The sequence below is a fragment of the Sander lucioperca genome, chromosome 22 (genome assembly GCF_008315115.2).
Source record: "Sander lucioperca isolate FBNREF2018 chromosome 22, SLUC_FBN_1.2, whole genome shotgun sequence".
Classification (NCBI taxonomy): Eukaryota; Metazoa; Chordata; class Actinopteri; order Perciformes; family Percidae; genus Sander; species Sander lucioperca.
In genome coordinates, this window is record NC_050194.1 from 5207942 (window position 1) to 5230441 (window position 22500).

The following is a 22500-nucleotide window of genomic DNA, read 5'->3' on the forward strand; positions in this document are numbered from 1 at the left end:
TTTTGGTTTTACGTTACGAAATAAAGTCCCTGGTACCTGCTAACAGGTACTTTATGTAGTACCTGGTACCTGCTAACAGGTACTTTATGTAGTACCACCTCAGCCGAGGTCCCCAGAGAGCTGAGGTGATACCAGAAGGTGACGTGAAAGCGACAGACGTCCTGAACAAACCGCCATCTTTAAACAGTTCAGCCAGCTGTGTGTTGTTGTTGCCTCATCTTCTTCAGAAACTAAACGTCTTCTGGCATCAACACACACCTTCCACGTTCTGTGTGTGTGTGTGTGTGTGTCTGTCTGTCTGTCTGTCTGTCTCTCTGTGTGTGTGTGTGTGTGTGTGTCTGTCTGTCTGTGTGTGTGTGTGTGTGTGTGTGTGTGTGTGTGTGTGTGTGTGTGTGTGTGTGTATATGTGTGTGAGTGTGTGTGTCTGTCTCTGTGTGTGTGTGTGTGTGTGTCTGTGTGTGTCTCTGTGTGTGTGTGTGTGTGTGTGTGTGTGTGTCTGTCTGTGTGTGTCTCTGTGTGTGTGTGTGTGTGTGTGTCTCTGTCTGTGTGTGTCTCTGTGTGTGTGTGTGTGTGTGTGTGTGTGTGTGTGTGTGTGTGTGTGTGTGAGCCGCCATGACAGTCTGTTGAAATTCTCGAGCAGCCAGACCCACGTCAGGCATTCGTCCAATCAGGTTTCGGTCAGCGGCGTGGAGCATCAACGATGGACGTATGACGTCGCGACACCACGCTTCAGTCGTGTCAGACAAATGGATCAGTACCGTGAGGCGGGACTAGAATCTGCAACGGAAAACGGACGCACAGCGCGTCGAGTCAAGGCAGGTCGAGCAGGTACCATGTAATGAAAAACGCCGTTAGAGTGGTGACCGGGACGCACTGTTCTGCCCGAGCCCGACGGTTAACATCTCATGTCTTTCTCAGACTAACGCCACATGTCTGTGTGTCTGTGTGGAAGCTTTTATGAAGCAGATGGAGGAAGACATTCAGAGATGTCACCATGAGGTCATCAGCTCACACGGGGCAACAAGCTCACGTTAACACCAAGCTGGTCAGCTTCTCCTCAGACCGCGTAGCTCCTATGGCGCCATTCTGATGCTACCAAGCCATCACCCCCCGTTAGCATCCCATTGACTCTCATTCATTCTGATGCTACCAAGCCATCACCCCCTGTTAGCATCCCATTGACTGCCATTCATTCTGACGTCACTTTGACAGAGAATAACTTTACATCTGAAGAGTTTAAAGACTCTATTTGTCCATTGTTTATTTCTAAAGAAACACGACAATGTGTAAAAGGCTCCATTACCTTGTAGCTCACGTTATGGCTCCGTAGCAGACGTTTTTATAAAAATAGGCTAACGATTGGGTCATAACCACGAGACTTACTGTCTCATAGTAGAGGAATTACCGTATAGTACAGGAGAAGCTCTCAGGCAGTTTGGACTTCCATTAGCTGTTTAAGTTTAATTCCTAATGTTAACTATCATTTTAGTGATCAATAATTAGCCTGTGTCTATGTTATCTCCTTACATATACCTACGCTCTCCGTCTCTGCTAGATTGGGAATGATTGAGATTTCTCTTGGCACAGCTACCAGAAGACTTCCAACTTTCAGACAGGTTGCTCACGTCACATCTACGTCTTCAAGCTCAGTTGGAGGCTGCTCAGTAACGCTCAGCCATCACCGGGAAAGAGACTTCACTGGTCTCCGTCCAGAGACACGGGGCTGCTGGTCCAGTTTATATACAGTCTATGGTTAACACACTGGCCAACTTCATTTTAACGTCTTCCATGGTTGCGCAGCCACATGTAGCCTAATATGTACGTGTTTCGTCGTCACAGCTACATAAACAAATTTCTGCACACAGGAACGGATGTTAGGGTAAAATTTAAATTAATTTTAATCACAACAACGAACCTTTGCATCAAGTGGACCAGGCCCATTGGCTACCTACATAATCAGCTGTTTGAAATTTAAAATGTTCAAAGCCTTATCACACTGATGTGACCGAGCCCGAACCCCAACATCATTTCTAAATATTTGTCCGAACCGGGCCCGGCCCATCGGGTCCCGTCAGGTATCCATCCTCTATTCATTATTATGTTCAAACATTTTATTTTGAAAGGACAGCACTAATTTGTCATTCATTCTCAGTGAGGTTTTATTTATTTATTTATTTATTATTATGAAGGTAAAACTACTTTCCACAAACATCAAAATAAGCAACAATAACTTGAAAAAAGTGTTTAAATGTCTTTCAAAATAAACTTAGCAAAGCTCACTTAATATTTTATTTTGAAAGTTAAGCACTAAATTCCACAAAACGACAAAAACAAACAAACGGGTAATTATTGTCGTCTTACTATTTTATTTTGAAGGAAACCCCACTAGTTAACATTTTAGGTTACCGGTTTTATTTTGAAAGGAACCCCCGCTGGTTTCCGGTCCTATGGTCGATAACTTATTAACTCACCTCTCGGGTCTCCTGTCAGCGCTGCTCGGCTGAAACAGACCCGGATGCAGCGTCTCCTCCACGGGGAACAAACAGCGGAGTCCCGCGGACCGTCATGCCCGGAAACAGAGCCCTCTGGCCGGCGAAGAGACGGTGGACACGCCGCTTAATCATCCTCTGCGGTGACAGGTGTGCTCGGGGAGGAGAGGCGCCATATTGAGACGTCCGGTGACGTAGGGAAGGCTACGTCAGCCTGACGTCAGATGTATTAAAGTACACATTCATTATATATCCTACATATCTATATTTCTCTAAATTCTTAGGTATTGAAAACTAATGGAGGCTAGTTTCTTAATCGGTAACATTGTGACACATTACATGTTGTGTAAAACTAATTTAATGGCTATATTGGATGTAAACAAATATAATTTTATATAAAGAACATAAGAAATAAATGTTATCCCCAATTTCGTGGCTTTTTATGTGAATTTAGAGAGTATATTTACATATCACTTAGTATTATTATACAACTATTTATTATTTTTGGAAAATTAAAAAAAAAAGTCACGCGCGCACACACACACACACACACACACACACACACAAAAACTGAAATTTCAATCAAAAATATTTTCAAAATAAAAGTATATTGGAAAAAAAGATACATTTTATGAAATACAAATACATTTTTTACAGGTCAAACAGCATTATTATAAAAAGGCATTCATGTATATTGTATATTTTTGTTTTACTTTATAAAAAATGTTGTCAGAAGTATTTAAGATCAAAACGTTGAACTGTCCCTTTCAGACGCCGTAAAAAAGTGTTTCCACAGGTTTCTTTATTTTAATTTATTTTTCAAATCAAATGAAAAATAGAATCTATGAAATTAAAAAAGCAACAATGTTCACATTTACAATTGCAATTAATTTTACAAATAAACAGAACAAACTGCTGTAGGAATCAGCCAATCAGAGAGCTTCAGACTCTGTTGCCGGGCAGACGAAGGCAGAGTGAAGTTACAGGTTTGTCAGTTGAAATACCACAGAAACTGTAGTATTTCAACATACAATACAAAAACTTATTTCAAATATTTATTTGTTAAGTATGCAGTAATCACCGAGGCTAGCCCTCAGAAGTCTTTTTGGCAATAATCTTCTTTCTGATTCTGAGAAACTGGGATGGACCTTTCTCTATTTTCTGACATTTTATAGACTAAACAATTAATTGAAAAAATTAATGGTTAGTTGCAGACATAATCTCCCCCCCCCCCCACCCCCCCCACCTGTCAATCTAAAAATATATAGTAAATTAAATTTAATCAAATTATTAATGAATAACATTCAAGTTTTAATGTTGCCTGTGCCAAACTCCATTGAAGAAACGGCCGATTTAACGTCTCTTTTCCTGCTTGTAGATTGTTGTTGATAATCGATTAAAGTTATTTTTCATGCAAAAAGGCAGATAAGGCCGTTTTCAGCCTCGAAAATCTGGTGATTCCTTCTCTCTTTTGTATCATATTAAACAGCTTTGACTTTGAGAAAATCTGATATTTTATCTCGGACAAAACATTATTTAATTACATTCCATTTTTAATGTTGCCTGTGCCAGACTCCACTGAAGAAACGGCTGATTTTAACGTCTTTGTTCGCGCGTAGTCGCACTTGTGCAGCTTCAGAGATGTCCTGCTCTTTTCAGCTTTATGTCATATTAAACTGAATAGCTTTGGGTTTTTTTAACAAAACAAGACATTTTAAATCTTGGACTTTGAGAAACTGTGACGGACATTTTTCTCTATTTTCCAACATTTTTAGACCAAACGATTAATCAAGATATTAATCGTTAGTTGTTTTTAAGGGTCATCGCAGCATGACGCTCACCTTCTGTCGGCTAAACTCATACCCAGTCTCACTCAACGCACCAAGCCGCCTGTCGACAATCTCAAAAGGAGAAAGTAATTCTATCGTGGACACAAAAAGAAAACATTCTTTAATAACATTGCAGTTGTAATGTTGCCTGTGCCAGACTCCACTGAAGAAACGGCTGATTTTAGCATCTTCGTTCACGCGTAGCCGCACTTGTGCAGCTTCAGGTTGCGCCGGTCCGAGTACGTCTTCCCGCACTTGTCGCAGATGAACTGCTTGCCTCCAGCGTGGATGTGCCTCTTGTGCGTCCGCAGGTGGCTGCACTGGCTGAACGTCTTGCCGCAGACGTCGCAGCCGTACGGCTTCTCGCCGGTGTGCACGCGCAGGTGTAGCTTCAGGCTGTTGCTGTTGTTGAACTTCTTGTCGCAGTAGCTGCAGCTGAACGGGCGCTCCTTGGAGTGCGTGCGGCCGTGCGTGATCAGGCTGCTCTGCTGGCTGAACGTCTTCCCGCACTCCTGGCAGCTGAACGGGCGCTCGCCGGTGTGGATCCGCCGGTGGATCTTGAGGTTCACCGACTGGCGGAAGCTTTTCCCGCACAGCTCGCAGCTGTACGGCCGCACGCCGCTGTGGATCTTCTGGTGGTTCTTCAAGTTGATGGCGTGGCGGAAGGTTTTGGGGCACAGCTCGCACTTTAAGGGTTTCTCCCCGGTGTGGATGAGCTTGTGCGTTTTCAACGTGACGGCTCGAGTGAAGCCTTTCCCACAGACGCCACACACGAAGATCTTCTTGCCCGTGTGCGTGTGCTCGTGGCGGTGCAGGTTCTGCAGCACATTGAAGCGTTTGCCGCACGCGTCGCAGGCATACGGCTTCTCGCCGGTGTGCACGACGGCGTGCGTCTTCAGCTGCGCCGGCTTGGTGAAGCACTTCCCGCAGGTGGGACACTGGTGCGGGCGCTCGCCGGTGTGCGTCGCCATGTGGTTCCTCAGGCCCGACATCAGGCGGAAAGCTCGGCCGCAGACGCTGCAGGCGTGCGGCTTCTCGCCCGTGTGGATGCGGTAGTGGCTCTTCAGGTTGCTCTGAGACGTGAAGGATTTACCGCACGCCGTGCACGTGAAGTATTTCCACGTGACGCTCTGCAGGACGAACGGCTGCAGGTCAGAGGTCACCGGCGGTGGCGATGGCGGGGGCGGGGGCGCCGCTTCGATCTCCGCTCCTGGAAGGAAGAAACACATCAGCAGATATCATTAACCCTTGGGTTGTCTTCGGCTCAAATTTGACCCATTTTCTACAAATTTTCTTTTTTACACAAATAATCGATGAATCGTGGACGATGCTGCATCGATAATCGGCCGGGCCATAATCGGTTATTTCTGTTTATAATGTAATGTAGGCCTGACAACCTTTCTGTTGACATATTCTGGGATGTTTTGCACATTCAGGAAGTGCCATGTGCTCAGTGCTGTAGTTTTAAAATCCAGTTTATTTAGTATCAGAGCCCTAAAGAATGTTTGGTTGTTGAAGCTTGAAAAGCTATGAATTATATATCCTATATGGCTTTAAGTTTAAAAGTTTATTTGATTAGGACAATGCACATTAATCAACATTTCTGTAAATGCGCCAGTGTTAGCCAGTCGGCTAATTTTCAACTGTAGTCCTAATTACCCAGCATGCATGTCTTTATGGTGGGAAGAAACCGGAGCACCCAGAGGACACCCACGTAAACACGGGGAGAACATGCAACCTCCACACAGAAAGGCCCGGGACCACCTGGATGAGAACCCAGAACCTTCTAGCTGGAGGCAGAAGTGCTAACCACTGAGCCACATGTATTTGACGTATCGTGATATCGAATCGGGAGATCAGTGAAGATTCACACCTCTATATGTAACTCACACACATTGGACCACAGTTGATAGGATTTTATCCTAAAAAAGAGAGGAATGAAAGTCGTAATATTTCAAGAAAATAAAATCCTGGCTGGATATGTAGTTAAATATGTTGTAAATATAGGATTTAGTCTCAGGGTCAGATAGATGTTTAACTCCAGAGAGAGACCCCAACAGGCCCACGGTGTCTCTGTGGGACTGATGATGACGTTAGAACACGGGACTCACTGTGAGTGATGGCACACAGGTCCACGTTTCCATGTTCGTCTTTAATGGTGACCGCCGGGACAAACGGCTTCTCAGGTTCCTCCTGCTCCTGTTTGGTCTGGAGACACACAGACACACACACACACACACACACACAGACACACACACACAGAGACACACACACAGAGACACACACACAGAGACACACACACACACACACACACAGACAGACACACACACACACACACACACACACACACAGACACACAAACAAACACACACACAGACACACACACACACACAAACAAACACACACACAGACACACACACACACAAAGAGACACACAGACAGACAGACAGACAGAGACACACACACACACACACACACACACACAGACAGACAGACAGACAGAGACACACACACACACACACACACACACACACACAAACAGACACACACTCTGGTGAGTCTTTTTCAAGAAAAGGTCGTAGTACTTCCAGAAGACAGTATTAGTGGAATATTACTGCACACACTGATTGTTCATGTATTGTTTAGTCTTGTTTTTCCATATTTAATGTTCTATGTGTTTGTATCTGTCTAGTCAGTAATAACGTCCTGTATAAATGTATAAATGGGCCTTATTGTGTTCACTGTTCTCTGTTGCTGCAGAACAGGAACCTGCTGTAAACCACTTTTTAAACTGAGTCAGGCCCATTTATTCTAACTTAATTGTTGCTTTTAAATTTTCCTGCATAATAAATGAAATGAATGAATTACCTGCATGTGAAGACGGTCGGCGAGGAGTCTTACCTGAGTGGATCTGTGCGTGCTGGAAGTCTCCGGTCGGGCTCCGTACGAGTGCTCGGCACCTGGGACGGACCAATCACACGCCACGTTAGCATGACATCATGGCTGAGTGCCGGAGGCGGGATCATATAATAACTAGTATTAATCTAGTGTGTTGAGGATGTACAGGATGTATATTAGTATATATTAGTATATATATTATGGTATATATTGGGGTACCGGTGCGTGTGTTGTTGAGGATGTACAGGATGTATATTAGTATATATTAGTATATATATTATGGTATATATTGGGGTACCGGTGCGTGTGTTGTTGAGGATGTACAGGATACTGGTGTGCGGTCTCTTGCTGCCCCGTCTCTTGGTTTCGGGCTCCAGCAGCAGTTTGGCTTCTTCCACCACGTTCATGATCTTCCCCAGAGCCTCGTTCCCCAGAGTCTCCATCACCGCCGCAAACTGCACCTGAACACAGAGGTCAGAGGTCACTTCAGACAACATGACATACTTCAGACAACATGGTCTATATCCTTGACGTTCCACTTTCGGGATGCAAGTTGTTTTTTTTGCAGGATGGTAGGGGAAGACTCATGAATATTCATTAGGGAACTCATCCCTGATTGGCTAACCCTGACACTCTTACCCTAACCATAACCAATCCCACCAGAGCAGGCAGTACTAGCCAATCAGAGGGAGAGTCGGGCGGGTTCTTCCCTACCATCCTGCAAAACAAAAAAAGTCACTTCCGGGATTGCTCCGGTGTTACATGAAATTCCGCCGGATGGATGTCTTTTAACGTCCCCTTCCTCTGTCTCTGTGTTGGCGTTCTAACCTCCGGTGGATTTATGAGGACTATGGTTAACTGCTCCTCAGATCTCTGCAGGGTAAATCCAGACAGCTAGCTAGACTATCTGTCTGTCTGTCTGTCTGTCTCAGGGTAAATCTAGACAGCTAGCTAGACTGTCTGTCTGTCTGTCTGTCTGTCTCAGGGTAAATCTAGACAGCTAGCTAGACTGTCTGTCTGTCTGTCTGTCTGTCTGTCTGTCTGTCTGTCTCAGGGTAAATCCAGACAGCTAGCTAGACTACCTGTCCCTCTGACTAAAACTACTTTTGAACGTCCACATGTTCCACCAAAACCAGTTCCTTCCTGAGACTATTTAGCAGAGGCACCGTGGCTCCGTCCGGAGCTTAGCACCGCCCACGATGACTGTGATTGGTTTAAAGAAATGCCAATAAACCAGAGCAGGTTGTCCTCCTATCCAGGGATGCTGTGAGGACTAGTCAGACCTTCCTCCACTGAGCTGTGGAGGAGGGTCTGACTATAAGAGACTAGTGACAACAAAGTAACAACAGAGTAACTTCACTTTGTTTCTCTTGACCCTAAAATCCAGAAAGATTTAGGCTATACTACATTAAAAAAAAAATCAAACCATCATAGTAAGAACCAAGACATTACAACTTTTTCTTTAAAAAAATTCTTTGAAATATTACTTCTTTTCTTAAAATATTTAGACTTTTTTTCCTTGAGGTATTACGTCTTTCACATCCGTTAGCCTTTTACTTGTAATATTCAGACTTTTTCAACTTTAAAAGCTGATTTTAACCCTAAAAGAAAGACCCATAACGACCCAGGGACCATCTCCAGCCGTTCCCCGGCTCCTCACCATCTTCTCCCGGCTCTCGGCCTGCAGTGTGACCGGCGGAGGCAGCTTCTCTCCGGCCCGGACCTCCAGGCGGAGCAGGAAGGCAGAGCTGTCCTCCACCAGCTTCTTCAGCTCCGCCACCGCAGCGTGAACCAGAGACTCCATGACGGCGGCCAGCTGGGTGTGCAGCCCGGCGGAGGGGCTCATCCTGCCGGCTAACATCCGCCGCTTCTTCCGATGAACAACCGAAGCTAACTGCGGCTCACGGCGAGAAGGGATACAGCTACGGACGAAAGTTACGCTAAATTACGCCAAATCTCGCCAAATCTACTATAATATAATAATATATTTTAATACTTTCACCCAGGAAACGCGTGTTCGTTCCTCGAAAGTGTTTTAATCCAAACCACCATCTTTTTCCTAAACATAACGGTCGTCACCGTAGCTGTATCCCTTCTACCCTTAACCACTAGCTAGCTAACTGCGGCTAACGGCTTATGCTAACTGGCTAGGCCTAGCGCATTAGCTTCGCTCTGTTTGTTTTTACATTACTTTAATAAAACTGCCGCGGTAGGAATTGTTTCTTTCCAGTTTTATAACAGCGCAGGCCCGCGGAGGAGCTCATCCTGCCGGCTAACAGCTAACAGCCCGCGGAGGAGCTCATCCTGCCGGCTAACAGCTAACAGCCGCCGCTGAACGGCCGAAGCTAACGACGGATAATGCTAACCGAATTACCTAAGCTCTGTCGGTTCTATTTGTTTTTTGTAACATTAAGTTAATGAAGTAAGCGACACGTTAGAAGAAAACACCTACTTCAGACTTTAGTCAACAACAACAAACTGACAGAAGCGGCAGGAAGTGTTTATTTATCTTCCGGGTCGAAAAAATGCTAGTTTCCGGTTTTTATAACAGGCTCTTGAATGCACCTCAATAATACCAGACACGGTTTATATATACCTGCAGTAAAAGTACTAATACTGCAATTAATCTATATTAATACATCATTTATCTGCCGATTACTCAACGTTTTACAACTTTTTTCTTGTATTTCGACTTTTCACTCGAAAAAAGCATGTAAAAAAAGCAGCAAAAAATCTGGAAAAAGTGACATAACGCTTTAAAAAATGGTCAAAAACACACATTAAAAAAAGCTTCCAAAACCTGACAAAAACACACATATATGCTCAGAAATAGCCCCCACCCTAACACTGAACAAAGTCAATCAACACTGTTCTGCTCATGTACCTCATGTATCATTTCAATCTCTCTATTAATATATCACCATAGCACTGAACTGCCTTGCACTATATTTATATTTAAATCTTAAATCTCAGACCATACTGACATTGCACCATTCCTTCCCTCTCTTCAATTGTTATTGTATATTTTTTGTAAATTTGTAAATTCTATTGTATTGTCATACTGTATACTTAACAGTATTTATTTTATATTTCTTACTGTCTTCTTTCTATTTTTATTCTGTATATGTTAAGCGAGTGTTGTACTTTAGATTAACCGGAGTCAAATTCATTGTTTTTTTACGCAAACCAAAAAAGCCAATAAAGTTGATTCTGATATTTAGTAAAATATTTCAATTTCCATTAATACTTTAACAGTTTAACCGGTGTATATATATAAAATATAAGTATTTTCAGTAATTGTTTTACTAATTTTATATGATTATTTTTAGTAATTTCAGCAATGTTTTTAGTAATATTTTAGAAATTTAAAAAAATATATTTTCAGTTATATTCAAGGAATGTAGAAATGTTTGAAGAAAGCATTAAAGAGGTTTTTAAGAAGATCATCTCGTAGCTTTCCTCCCCAAAATGTGTTCATGTCTAACAGTCGGAGCTGTTGTGTGATGTCCTGCTCCAGCTGTTGCTTTTTGTTCAGCTGAGACGAGGAGAGTTGTAACTGATTTCAGACCCATCATGAGTCCATCTTCCATTAGAGAGTCCAGACAGAAAGACTCAGGAGACAAAGTGAAGACATCAGATCATCTTAATGCTCAGCTTCTAATTTATTGTCACCGTACAGCAGATAAAGACCCACATTAGAGTTTCAAACCTCCACCAAACATCAACTGGCTGTCCTGAACTGCAAAGATCTTTTTATACTTTTCTTTACTACAGCACAGGACGGATCTTCATGCTGATGGTCTTCAGGGAGTAGGAACGACCTTTCCAATGGTACCAACTCACTCCAACATTAGAGAGAGTGTTGTCAAACCCCCAACGATAAACACCGTTTGGATTTGCATAGTGACATTTGTTGTACCAGAACGCCCCCAGGGATGATCTGGCACAGTTCCCCTCCCAGGTGTCCTGGTCGTTGTCGAAGGTGGAGAACTTCTGTCCGTTGTCATTTCTCAGGGAGTTTCCTACAGGAACACAACAAGTGTATAATCACAACATTATGATACAATTAACGATGTATCAAAAACATTTCTCGTTTAACTCTTTGTTTAGTTGTTTAGGGACAAGTATGTAGCATGAACCAATGTCACACTCCACAACATTAATGGCTGAAATTCTCGTCCTTAATGTGGAAACCTCACCTGCTCCTCCATTAATGAATCCAGAAACATTCAGTGTGTATCCGGAGGACTCAGAGTCGATGGAGAACGAGGAGTAACGAGCGAACGCTTTGTTTCCTTCAAAGTCCTCCATGTCGACCAGCAGCTCGTACCTTCTCCTCTCAGTCAGGTGGTAGAGAGACTCCAGACCTGAAAACAAACAAACATTTAGAAACAGTTTGATGAAGTCATGACTGTTAGTTTGGTTTCATTCCTCACCGAGCCAGTACTCTCCAGCAGCGATACCAAAGCCGGTCTTGTATTGATCCCAGCCCCTGTAGAAGTTCACCGTGCCGTCCATCCTCCTCTGGAACACCTGGGGGGGGGACGGGATGGGGGGTTAACTAGATAAACACAGGATATCTGACAGCTCATGTTTCCAGACAACAAGGACTACTGGGATGTGATTTATTTTGAAGGAACTACAGGAAGTGTTGACTTCAGTTAAAATACTCACCGTCCACCGTCCTCCTTCTGACTCCATGTCACAGTACACCTACACACACACACACACACACACACACACACACACACACACACACACACACACAGGTATTAGTTAATGTGATTGTGGGGGTTGACCATAGACTGTAAAAATAATGAACAACATAATGGTCTTTCATCCATTATGTTGTCCATTATTATTCTGGGTTTGAAAAGTGAAGCCACATGGAGGACACTTAAGTCTCAATAAATCAGAATCAGAAAGGGCTTTATTGCCAAGTACGTTGCACATACGAGGAATTTGTCATTGTGTTGTTGGAGCATGTCACACATACAAATATAAGAAGGTTAAAAAGATATAAACAATATAAGTATAAACATATACACAAAAAAATAAATGAATAACATAAATAAATGAATAAATAAATGTCTAAATAAATACAGACACAAAAAATGATCTATGCAGTACTAAATGCATAAATAAATAAATAAATACAGAAAAGAATAACTACATAAATAAATTAATGCTTTAAATTTATTTCTACATTTTTGTCCACCTACATTTATTTATTTCTGTATTTCTGTGTGTTTGTGTCCATATGTTAATGAGGTAGGAGGTCCTAGATATCTTTAGGTGAGATTCCAAAGGAACCCTTTTAAAAATGGCCATGCCAGTTTTTCCCTCGCCATCGGTTTTTAACCCCGACCCCTTCCCAACAAGCTAGCATGACATAGTTGGTGCCAGTGGTCTTCTAGTTTCATATGATACAGACGGATTAATTCTGGACAGAGCCTCTTAAAAGATGAACCTCAGGATTTAATGAATTGATTGTTGGAACATTTAAATAAAGATTGATTTGATTGGGGAAATCTATTCATTTTGAATCCAGCCCTAATCTGTTGTATCAGAAGCATCAGTCAGAACTTGTAACTTCACATTATAATCATCTGAAGATCAACCTGCGTCCCAGAGAGGATGAAGTGTACCTGGACAGCAGACGTGGCTCCGATGGGATAGATGGTGTACACTCCACTGGGTCGGCTGTTGTCATTATTATAAATGTCACTGCAGTCCAACGGCAGAACGAGCTGCTGGCAGCTGGTCAACAGGGGGGCCAGCAGGAGGAGGACGACTGAAACCAGCTGGAACAGAAGAGATGTTGTCATTTAGTTTGATCAAGAACACATTTCTGACTTTTGGCCTCTGCAGCAGGATCAGGGAGACTCTGCTGTCGTTGATGCATTCTCATTTAGGTTGGTGCTGATTTGAAAACAAACTGTGCTGACATCGTACTCTATGTGGGTTTTTCCACAGGGTTCTCCCCCTGCGTTGGTATCTCTCTCATGCAGAGCTAGAATACTCTGTAAAGCAAGATGAAGACTTTTGCTTTCCCTGTCCAAATTCTGGGGCCACAAATGTGCTTGTGCTAAACCTGTTAACATACTACTACTACTACTACTACTACTACTACTACTACTACTACTACTACTACTGATTAACAACTCGACAAACCATCAGATATATAAAGTTACAAACTTACCTTCATGGTCAGATTTCAGTTGAAGATGAAGATGAAGATCCTGATGTCAGTGTGTTTAGATGCTCTGTTGTCTTTGATGTCTCTGATATCTCTAGTGTCTCATGGTGTCTCTCCCTCTTATTTATATTCTTAAGGTTTAGGGTTAGCAGTGATAACTCCGCCCCCACTGTGCTGAGAGTCTAACTCCGTAGGGTTAATATCTGCAGCCAACACCAACACATCTCTCCATGTAAACAGACTTCCAGTAGACTGCTTCTGTTTGAGAATGTGTGTGTGTATGTGTGTGTATGTGTGTGTTTCTGTGTGTGTGTGTGTGTGTGTGTGTGTGTCTGTGTGTGCCTGTGTGTGTGTGTGTGTGTGTGTGTGTGTGTGTGTGTGTGTGTGTGTGTGTGAATAACTCAGAATTGAAGCATGTTCCTCATGCAAAACAAGCCTAATCATTTCTGTTAAAGATGTAATGGACTTCAGGAGAGTCAATATAGAATTCTACACAGGATGCAGCGTACTCCTCACTTTCTACACAAAGTAGTTTTCCCCGCTTTGTGTTAAGTGTAATAAGGAAATAGGAACCTACTACTACTACTACTACTACTACTACTACTACTACTACTACTACGACGAAAGATGTGGCTAAGGAGCTTAGTATAATGTTTCACAAAACAATAACCTTAGACCCAGTTTTGTTTCTTCTGAGAACACCTAGAGGACAGCTATCTTTGTCTACTGGACAGCTGACTGTATGGTGGTGGACTGGTAGCTGGAGAGGTGCCAGTTCACCTCCTGGGCACTTCCAAGGTGCTCTTGAGCAAGGCACCAAACCCCCAACTGCTCTGACATCTCTCCATTAGTGCATGTATAGGCACTGAGCGTGTGTGTGTAATTCAGGCCTGTGTATAATAACAACAGAGTGAAAACATTGTAATATCCCTTGCGGGATTAATAAAGTATAAATCATAATTATTATTCCAGTGGATTCAGGAGAATCCTCCCTCAATTACTCAATGGTACAGAGAAACATTTAGGGGTTTTCCTACGAAACATCTTAGTCACCCTGACTACAAGAGGGTGGACTTGACTACACTACTGAAGGCTGGCACCCCAGCTACTGTTAATGTGTGTGTGTGTGTGTGTGTGTGTGTGTGTGTGTGTGTGTGTTTATGTTCATGTGTATGTGTGTGTGTGTGTGTGCAGTTTGAACAGCTGGTAAATATCCCTAAAAGAATTGACAAGGTAATTCTGACTCTGTGTAAAAAGGCAATTGAAAGTCCATCATACCACATTTGTATTATAAAATGATTGCATTTCATAATAGAAATAACTGTTTCAGCACCAAATGATATATATGAATATAATAATAAGTATGTATGAACATGTCAGATTGACTTTGTTAGTTCTTGTGTGAAGCACTATTCTAACCTGTGGTGATCCTAATAACCCAGCTGCTTAGAGACACTGTGTGTGTGTGAGAGAGAGAGAGAGTGTGTGTGTGTGTCTCTGCGTGTGTGTATGTGTGTGTGTGTCTGTGTTTGTGTGGGTGTGTGGTGTGTCTGCGTGTGTGTGTGTGTCTGTGTTTGTGTGTGTGTGAGAGAGTGTGTGTCTCTCTGCGTGTGTGGTCTCGTTGTGTGTGTGTGTGTGTCTGTGTTTGTGTGTGTCTCTGTGTGTGTGTCTGTGCGTGTGGTGTGTGTGTGTGTTGGTGTGTGTGTGTGTCCTCTGCGTGTGTGTGTGTGTGTGTGTGTGTGTGTGTGTGTGTGGTGTGTGGTGTGTGTGTGTGTGTGTGTGTCTGGGGTGTGTCTCTGCGTGTGTGTGTGTGTGTGTGTGTGTGTCTGTGTGTGTGTGTGTGTCTCACCTGGCCCGTGCCTCTCCACAATCCGAAGCAGTCCGTTTTATCGGTATGGTTTAATGCGTTTTAAATGCTTACTGACCCTTCTATCTGTAAAGCGTACCTGTTTTGGATCTCTCCCTCCACGGCCACCTGCACATGGAGAAGAACCACAGATCGCCTCCAACCTGATGACATTTGTCTACAGTTGTACTGTTATTACACACAGCTATATATGTTATATGAGAGTGAAAGCTGTATGGTACAAAGTTGTGTCCGCTGGTACGTCTCACTGTTATTTCATGCCGACACGGCGAAAACACAGAAGAAGTGATAATGGAACTAACTTCAGTTCGTTGAGTATAGCCGTGAGACGTGCCTGCTGGACTTTCGGGCCGGGAGATGTGACCCACGGCCACATTATCATAGTTTATCACGAAAAAATGCAGCGCAGCCAGGGACGATCACGACATTTCATACAGACACGTGTGTACCGCCGCTGCCGCCAAAGCGCATTCGCCCGTGCGGGACTTTCATAATGAGTCAGCCGTCACTCTGTGAGTAGCATCGCTGCAGTCCATCGCGACTCCCCTCGCATCCCTATAGGGACTACTGGTCTAGCCGGGTCTGTTCTTGTTGTTGTAAAACAGTGAAGTAGCTTAAATGTGTCAGAGTATCTAAATATATCCCGGCTATTATTTCAGATATTTACATGTGTTGCAAGCCTTTGTATATTTCAATTGGGCAGGACACCCTGTCGTTGGCTTTGATTTTAATCACATCTGTTTAATAAAAGCGCTTGTGAAAGTGTATATAGATATGATCTATTCTATATATAGTCTATATATATATCTATAGCTTAGCATTTTTGCTAACATGCGTGTGCGACCCCACACGTGTACTGTATTCTACGAATATAGTAAACAGCACACACACACGACCAGCTGTTTTATGGGTGGCTACTGTCATATAAAGATGACATCTCGCTATGTTCCCAGTGAGAGTTACTACAGCACTGCCTGTCAAAACATTTAATGCTGATGATGACAGAGCACGTAGTAGATACAGACGGAAGTTAGTCTACCATCTGTCCACCACGGGAGCATTACTCCACGCTGGTGTGTGTGTGTGTGTGTGTGTGTCTCTCTCTCTCTCTCTCTCTCGTCTCTGTCTCTCTCATCTCCTCTCTCTCTCTCTGTCTTTCTCTCTCTCTCTCTCCTCTCTCTCTGTCTCTCTCTCTCTCTCTGTTTCTCCGATCGCTCTCCTCTCTCTCTCTCCTCTCGTCTCTCTCTCATCGTCTCGTCTCGCTCTCTCTCTCTGGTTCTCTCTCTCTCTCGCATCGTTCTCTCATCTCTCTCGCTCTCGCGCTTCCCTCTCTCTTCTCTCTCTCTCTCTCTCTCTCTTCCCCTCTCTCTCCGCCCTCTGCTCCCGCTCTCTCTTTTCTCATCTCTCGCTTCTGCTCTCTCGCTCTCTCCCTCTCTCCTCCTGTCTTCTCAAGCTCTCTCTTTCCTCTCTCTCGCATTCCTCTCTGCTCTCCCTCTCTCTCCTCACTCTCCTCTGTCTCTTCTCCTCGTCCTTCGTCCCATTCTCTCCCTTCGTGCCTCCCTCTCTCTACAGTCCGCTCCTCGCCCGCCTCATCGCGTCTCTTTTGTCTCTCGTGGGGCGTGCTCACTCCTCTCTGTCGCGCCTCTCTGTCGTCACCCATATGTCCCCCTCTCCTCCTGCCCGTCTCTTACCGTCTCTTCTCGCGTACCCTCACTTCTTACGTCTCTCTCTCTCTCTCTCCCTCCATCTCTCTCTCGCCTCTCCGTCTCCTCTCTCTCTCTCCTCTCTCTCTCTCCACCCTCTCTGTCTCTCGCTCTGTCTCCCTCTCTCTGTCTCTCTCGTCCTCTGCCTCCTCCCCTCGTAATCTCTTTGTCTCTCTCCGCTGTCTGTCTCTCCGCTCTCTCGCTCTCTCCTCTCTCTCTATCATCCCCTCTCTCATCTCGCATCGTCTCTCTCTCCTCTCTGCCTCTGGGCTCCTCTGGCCTGGTCTTCTTTCCTCTCCGTCTCTCTGCTTCACATGTCCTCTCTCTCTCGCTCTCCTCCCTTCCTCTCTCTCTCTCTCTCTCTCCCTCTCTCTCCGTCTCCCTCTCTTCTCTCTCTCTCTTCTCGCTTTTCCTCTCTCTCCTCTCCTGCCTGCTCCTCTCCCCTTCCTCTTTTCCCGCCCCTACCTCCTCCGTCGTCTCTCTCTCTCTCCTCTCTCTCCACTCCGCTCGATCTCATCTCTCTCCGTGTGATGTTGCTCTCCTCCTCTACTTCACCGATTGTCAGTCTGACTCGTCATTTTACGTGCCGTCCTTTTTTATGATTTCAGGGCTGTTTGAGAAACTGGTGTGTGTGTCCAGTCAAGTCGGGTCAGTTTTGAACTCTGCAGGAGTCCCAGACTGGTTACACAACCGATCTTAAGCCTGTGATGTGTGATGCTTTTTTATTGTAAACATCTTTACAGCGACTTTTCGAGGCTCTATTGCTCTGTTTGCATATATTGTGCACTAAAGGCTGCATTTTAAATTCTTTGCACGATGTACATCGTCGAGTAAAGACGTGTTCTTTGATTCTCTGAAGGGACGTGATGATTCAGTTTCCTTCAACGTAAAAGCGTAGAGTCGCTGCTGGAGGACGCGTCTTTCACTCTGAGCTCCTCATGAATGTTAATGCAGCAGCTCAGGTATTCTGACACCTGATAGTCACACTGTGTGTGCTTTCGATAGTGTGTGGATATAGAGTATATGTGTGTGTGTGGTGTGTATAGAGTGATGTGTGTGGTAGTGTGTGATAAGAGTAGGTGTGTGTGTGTGTGTATAGGTATATAGTGGTGTGTGTAGATAGAGTATTGTGTGTGTGTGTGTGTATAGAGTATATGTGTGTGTGTATTAGATGTGTGTGTGTGTGTAGTAGAGTATAGTGTGTGTGTGTGTCATATAGCAGTATGATGTTTGTGTGTGTGTATCTAGAGTAGTGTGTGTGTGTGTGTGTGTATATAGAGTGTATGTGTGTGTGTGTATATAGAGTATACTTTGTTGTGTGTGTGTGTAGATCTCAGCGTCTAGTGGTGTGTGTATATATGAGTAGTAGTGTGTTGTGTGTACATAGAGTATATTGTGTGGGTGTGTGTATATATCTATATAGAGTGTGTGTGTATCTAGAGTTATGTGTGTGTGTGTCGTATATAGCGTGTGTGTGTGTGTGTGTCTATATAGCGTATATGTGTGTGTGTGTAGATAGGTCTCGTGTGTGTGTGTATATATATAGAGTTGTGTGTGTAGATCGAGTATGTGGTGTCTGTATATAGAGTATATGTGTGTGTGTGTATATAGAGTTAGATTTGTGTGTGTGTATATAGAGTATGTGTGGTGGTGTGTGTGTATATATATATTCTAGAGTGTGTGTGTATACTAGCGTGTGTGTGTATCTAGAGTATGTGTGTGTGTGTGTGGTGTGTGATATATATATAGGAGAGTGTGTGTGTCTATAGTGTATGTGTGTGTGTGTGTATAGAGCGTTATATGCTGTTGTGGTGTATATATATGAGTGTGGGTGTCGCTAGAGTATTGTGTGTGTGTGTATATATATAGAGTGTGTGGTGTATAGAGCGTATATGTGTGTGTGTTGTATCTATAGAGGAGAGTGTGTTGTGTATCTAGCGTATGTGTGTGTGTTGTGTATCAGAGAGTATCGTGTGTGTGTGTATAGATATATCGCGTGTGTGTGTATATAGTGTATCATGTGTGTGGTGTGGTAGTATATAGATATAGAGTGTGTGTGTATATCGGAGTCGATGTGTGTGGGTGTGTGTGTGGATATATATATATGCGTGTGTGGTATATAGAGTATGTGGGGTGTTGTGTGTGTATGAGAGTATGTGTGTGTGTGTGTGTAGATAGAGTATAGGTGTGGGTGTGCTGTATATGAGTATATGTGTGTGTGGGTGTGTGTATATCTCTATTATAGTGTGTGTGTATATAGAGTGGTGTGTGTATATAGAGGATGTGTGTGGTGTGTGTATATAGAGTATGTGTGGGTGTGTGTCTCATAGAGTTATGTGTGTGGGTGTGTATCTAGTATGTGTGTGTGTGTGTGTCGAGCGAGTATGTGTGTGTGTGTGTGTGTAGATAGAGTATGTGTGTGTGTGTGTGTGATATAGAGTCGATGTGTTGTCTGGTATATAGAGTATCTGTGTGTGTGTCTAGATCCATCTATAGAGCTGTGTGTGTATCTCGAGTATGTGTGTGTGTGTAGAGTGAGTATATGTGTGTGTGTGTATATAAGAGTATAGGTGTGTGTGTGGTGTATAGCGAGTATATGTGTGGTGTAGTGTGTGTGTATATATAATATAGAGTGTGTGTGTACATAGAGTGCGTTGTGTGATCTAGAGTGTGTGTGTGTGTGTGTATATATATATAGAGTGTGTGTGTATATAGAGTATGTGTGTGTGTGTGTATATAGAGTATATGTGTGTGTGTGTATATATATATAGAGTGTGTGTGTATATAGAGTATATGTGTGTGTGTGTATATATATATAGAGTGTGTGTGTATATAGAGTATGTGTGTGTGTGTGTGTGTGTATATGGATATCTATGATGTGTGTGTGTATATGAGTATGTGGGTGTGTGTGTATATAGAGTATATTGTGGAGTGTGTGTATATATAGATAGAGTGTGTGGGTATAGGAGTAGTGTGTGTGTGTGTATATGAGTATGTGTGGTGTGTGTGTATATAGAGTGATATGTGTGTGTGGTGGATACTAGAGTATATGGTGTGTGTGTGTGTGTGTGTATATATACTATATCTATAGAGTGTGTGTGTCAATAGATAGTGTGTGTGTCTATAGCGTATGTGTGTGTGTGTGTTATAGAGATATGTGTGTGTGTGTGTTTCTAGAGTATGTGGCGTGTGTGTGTGTATATAGATCTAATGTGTGTGTGTGGTATATAGAGTATATGTGTGTGTGTGTATATAGCGTATACTGTGCTGTGTGTGTGTATCTCTATCAGCGTGTGTGTGTGATATCGAGTAGGTGTGTGGTGTGTGTGTATAGTCGAGTATCTGTAGTGTGTGTGTATCTAGCAGTCTCTGTGTTGTGTGTGTGTACTCTCGCGTCGATGTGTGTGTGTGTGGTGTATCTCGCGTGTGTGTGTGTGTGTGTATATCGAGTATCTGTGTGTGTGTGTGTCTCTCGCGTATCTCTGTGTGGTGTGTGTGTCTCTCGCGTGTGTGTGGCTCTATCGCGTGTGTGTGGGTGTCTCTCCCGACGTGTGTGGTGTGGGTGTGTGCGCTCTCGCTCACTGTGTGTGTGTGTCTCATCGAATCCGGGGTGTGTGTGTGTCTCTCTACATATCGCGTGTGTGTGTCTCTCGAGTCTGTGTGTGTGTCTTTCGAGTCTGGGTGTGTGGGTGTGTATCTAGACGTATCGTGTGTGTGCTGTCATCTCGCGTAGCTGCTGTGGTGGTGTGTGCCTCTATCTCTCTCGCGTGTGTGTGCCTACTCGCGTTCTGTGTGTGTGTGTGTCTCGCGTATGTGTGATGTGTGTTGTCTCGCGTGTGTCTGTGTGTGTCTCTTTCGCGTCTCACATGTGTTGTGTCTCTCTCTAGAGTCTCTGTGTGTGTGTAGTGCTCTCTCTCATCTCGCGTGTGTGTGTCTCCGAGTCTGTGTGTGTGGTGTGTGTCTCTCGCGTCTGTGTGTGTGTGTGGGTCTCGCGTGCTGTCTGTGTGTGTCTCTCGCGTCCTATGTTGTGTGTGTGTCTCTGTAGACGTCATCTGTGTGTGTGTGGTGTCTCGATCGCGTCTCTGTGTGATGTGTGTCTCTCGCGTCTCCTGTGTGTTGTGTGTCTCTACGCGTATCGCTTGTGGCTGTGTGTGTCTATCGCGTGTGTGTGTCTCTCGCAGTCTGTGTGTGTGTGATGTCTCCTCCTCTAGACGAGTGTGTACGTCGCCTCGCGCGTCTGGGGTGTGTGTGTCTCTCGCGTCTCTGGTGTGTGTGCCTCATCTCTCTCGCTTGTGTGTGTCTACTCGCGTCTTGTGTGTGTGTGTCTCTCGCGTACGTGTGTGTGTGTTGTCGCGCGTCTCTGCACGGGCATGTGTGTGTGTCTCTCCGCGTATCTGTGTGGTGTGTGTGTCTCTCTCTCTCCATCTATCTAGCGGGTGTGTGTCTCACTCGCGTGTGTGTGTGTCTCTACGATCGTCTGTGTGTTGTTGTGTGTGCTCTCGACGTCTCTGTCTGTTGTGTGTGGCTTCGCAGTCCATGTGTGCTTGTTTAGTCTGTCGCTATCGCGATCCTTGTGGGGTGTGTGCTCGCGTCTCTGTGCTGTAGTGTGATCTCATCTCGTCGCTGTGTGTGTGTGTATACTCTCTCTCCGACGTGGGTGTGTCTCTCGCAGTCATGTTGTGTGTGTTGTGGTCTCTCCGTCTCTGTGATGTGGGTGTCTCTCGCGTCGTCCGGTTGTGTGTGTGGTGTGTCTCTCCGCGTCTCTGTGTGTGTGTGTGTTGTCTGCTCTGCGTGTGTGTGTGTGTGTCTCTCGTCGTCTGTGATTGTGTGTGTCTCTCGCGTCTCCTCTGTGTGTTAGTGTGTCTCTGGGCGCGTGTAGTGTGTCTCTCGCAGTTGTGTTTTCTAGTGATCTCTCGACGTGTGTGTGTGTGTGTGTGATCTCCTCGCAGTCTCTGGTGTGTGATTCCTCGCGTCTAGTGGGTGCTGTGTGTCTCCGCTCTCTCGCGTGTGTGTGTCCTCTCTCGTCTGCGTGTGTGTACTTGCGCTGTGTGTGTGTGTGTGTACTCTCGCGTCTTTGTGTGCTGTCGCTCGCAATCATTCTATGTGTGTGGTGTGCCGTCAGCTCCTCTCTCGCGTGGTGTGGTGTGTCTCGAGCTCTGTGTGTGTGTGTGTCGCTCGCGTATGTGTGTGTGTGTGGATCTCGCGTGGGTCTGTGCTGTGTCTCTGTCAGACGTCTCTGTGTGTGTGTGTCTCTCGCGTCTCCTGTGTGTTGTGCACTCTCTCTCATCGCGCGTGCTGTGTGTCGCTCGACGTCATGTTTGTGGTGGTGGCTGCGTGGGTGTCTCTCGCGTCTGAGCTGTATCGCTGTGGTGTGATACTCGCGTGTGGGCTGTGTGTAAACTCTCGCGTCCGTCTATGTGTGTGGTGTCTCTGTCGCGTCTCGTTTGGTTTGTAGTCTCTGTCTCTTCCTCTGTTTGTGTCTCTCGCGTCTCTGTTATGTGTGTGTCTCTGTCGC

The 22500-nt window shown here is 44.5% G+C and overlaps 3 protein-coding genes across 5 annotated transcripts in view; all 3 read right to left on the minus strand.

Annotated features, from left to right (window-relative positions):
* LOC116057996 (TBC1 domain family member 12-like) overlaps positions 1–2681 on the minus strand; it is a 16883-nt gene extending 14202 nt beyond the window's left edge. For all 3 annotated transcript variants that reach the window (XM_035997284.1, XM_031310603.2, XM_031310602.2), the window contains exon 1: positions 2472–2681. The gene's annotated coding sequence lies outside the window, so the exon portion shown is untranslated. The remainder of the gene's footprint in view (positions 1–2471) is intronic.
* Positions 2682–3963: 1282 nt separating this feature from the next.
* si:ch211-207i20.2 (uncharacterized protein LOC568537 homolog) lies at positions 3964–9739 on the minus strand. The gene is made up of 5 exons (XM_031310604.2): positions 8877–9739; positions 7515–7677; positions 7220–7278; positions 6430–6526; positions 3964–5528 (listed from the first exon to the last, which is right to left on the minus strand). The coding sequence occupies exons 1-5, from the start codon at positions 9075–9077 to the stop codon at positions 4513–4515; spliced, it is 1536 nt and encodes a 511-aa protein (XP_031166464.1). The 5' UTR covers positions 9078–9739; the 3' UTR covers positions 3964–4512.
* A 1192-nt stretch (positions 9740–10931) lies between these two features.
* Positions 10932–13549, minus strand: LOC116058010 (microfibril-associated glycoprotein 4-like). Its single transcript, XM_031310628.2, has 6 exons — positions 13419–13549; positions 12865–13020; positions 11891–11929; positions 11653–11749; positions 11416–11583; positions 10932–11238 (listed from the first exon to the last, which is right to left on the minus strand). Exons 1-6 carry the CDS (start codon positions 13422–13424, stop codon positions 10985–10987), a joined length of 720 nt encoding a protein of 239 aa, XP_031166488.1. The 5' UTR covers positions 13425–13549; the 3' UTR covers positions 10932–10984.
* Positions 13550–22500: the final 8951 nt, after the last annotated feature.

Coding starts and splice junctions, on each gene's coding strand:
- si:ch211-207i20.2 (XM_031310604.2), bottom strand. CDS start 9,077: ATGTTAGCCGGCAGGATGAGCCCCTCCGCCGGGCTGCACACCCAGCTG. Junction 7,279..7,514: donor CCTCAACAACACACGCACCG/GTACCCCAATAT, acceptor GGTCCGTCCCAG/GTGCCGAGCACTCGTACGGA. Junction 5,529..6,429: donor CCTGTGTGCCATCACTCACA/GTGAGTCCCGTG, acceptor TCTTCCTTCCAG/GAGCGGAGATCGAAGCGGCG.
- LOC116058010 (XM_031310628.2), bottom strand. Junction 11,750..11,890: donor CAGAAGGAGGACGGTGGACG/GTGAGTATTTTA, acceptor TCCCCCCCCCAG/GTGTTCCAGAGGAGGATGGA. Junction 11,584..11,652: donor TGCTGGAGAGTACTGGCTCG/GTGAGGAATGAA, acceptor GTTTGTTTTCAG/GTCTGGAGTCTCTCTACCAC.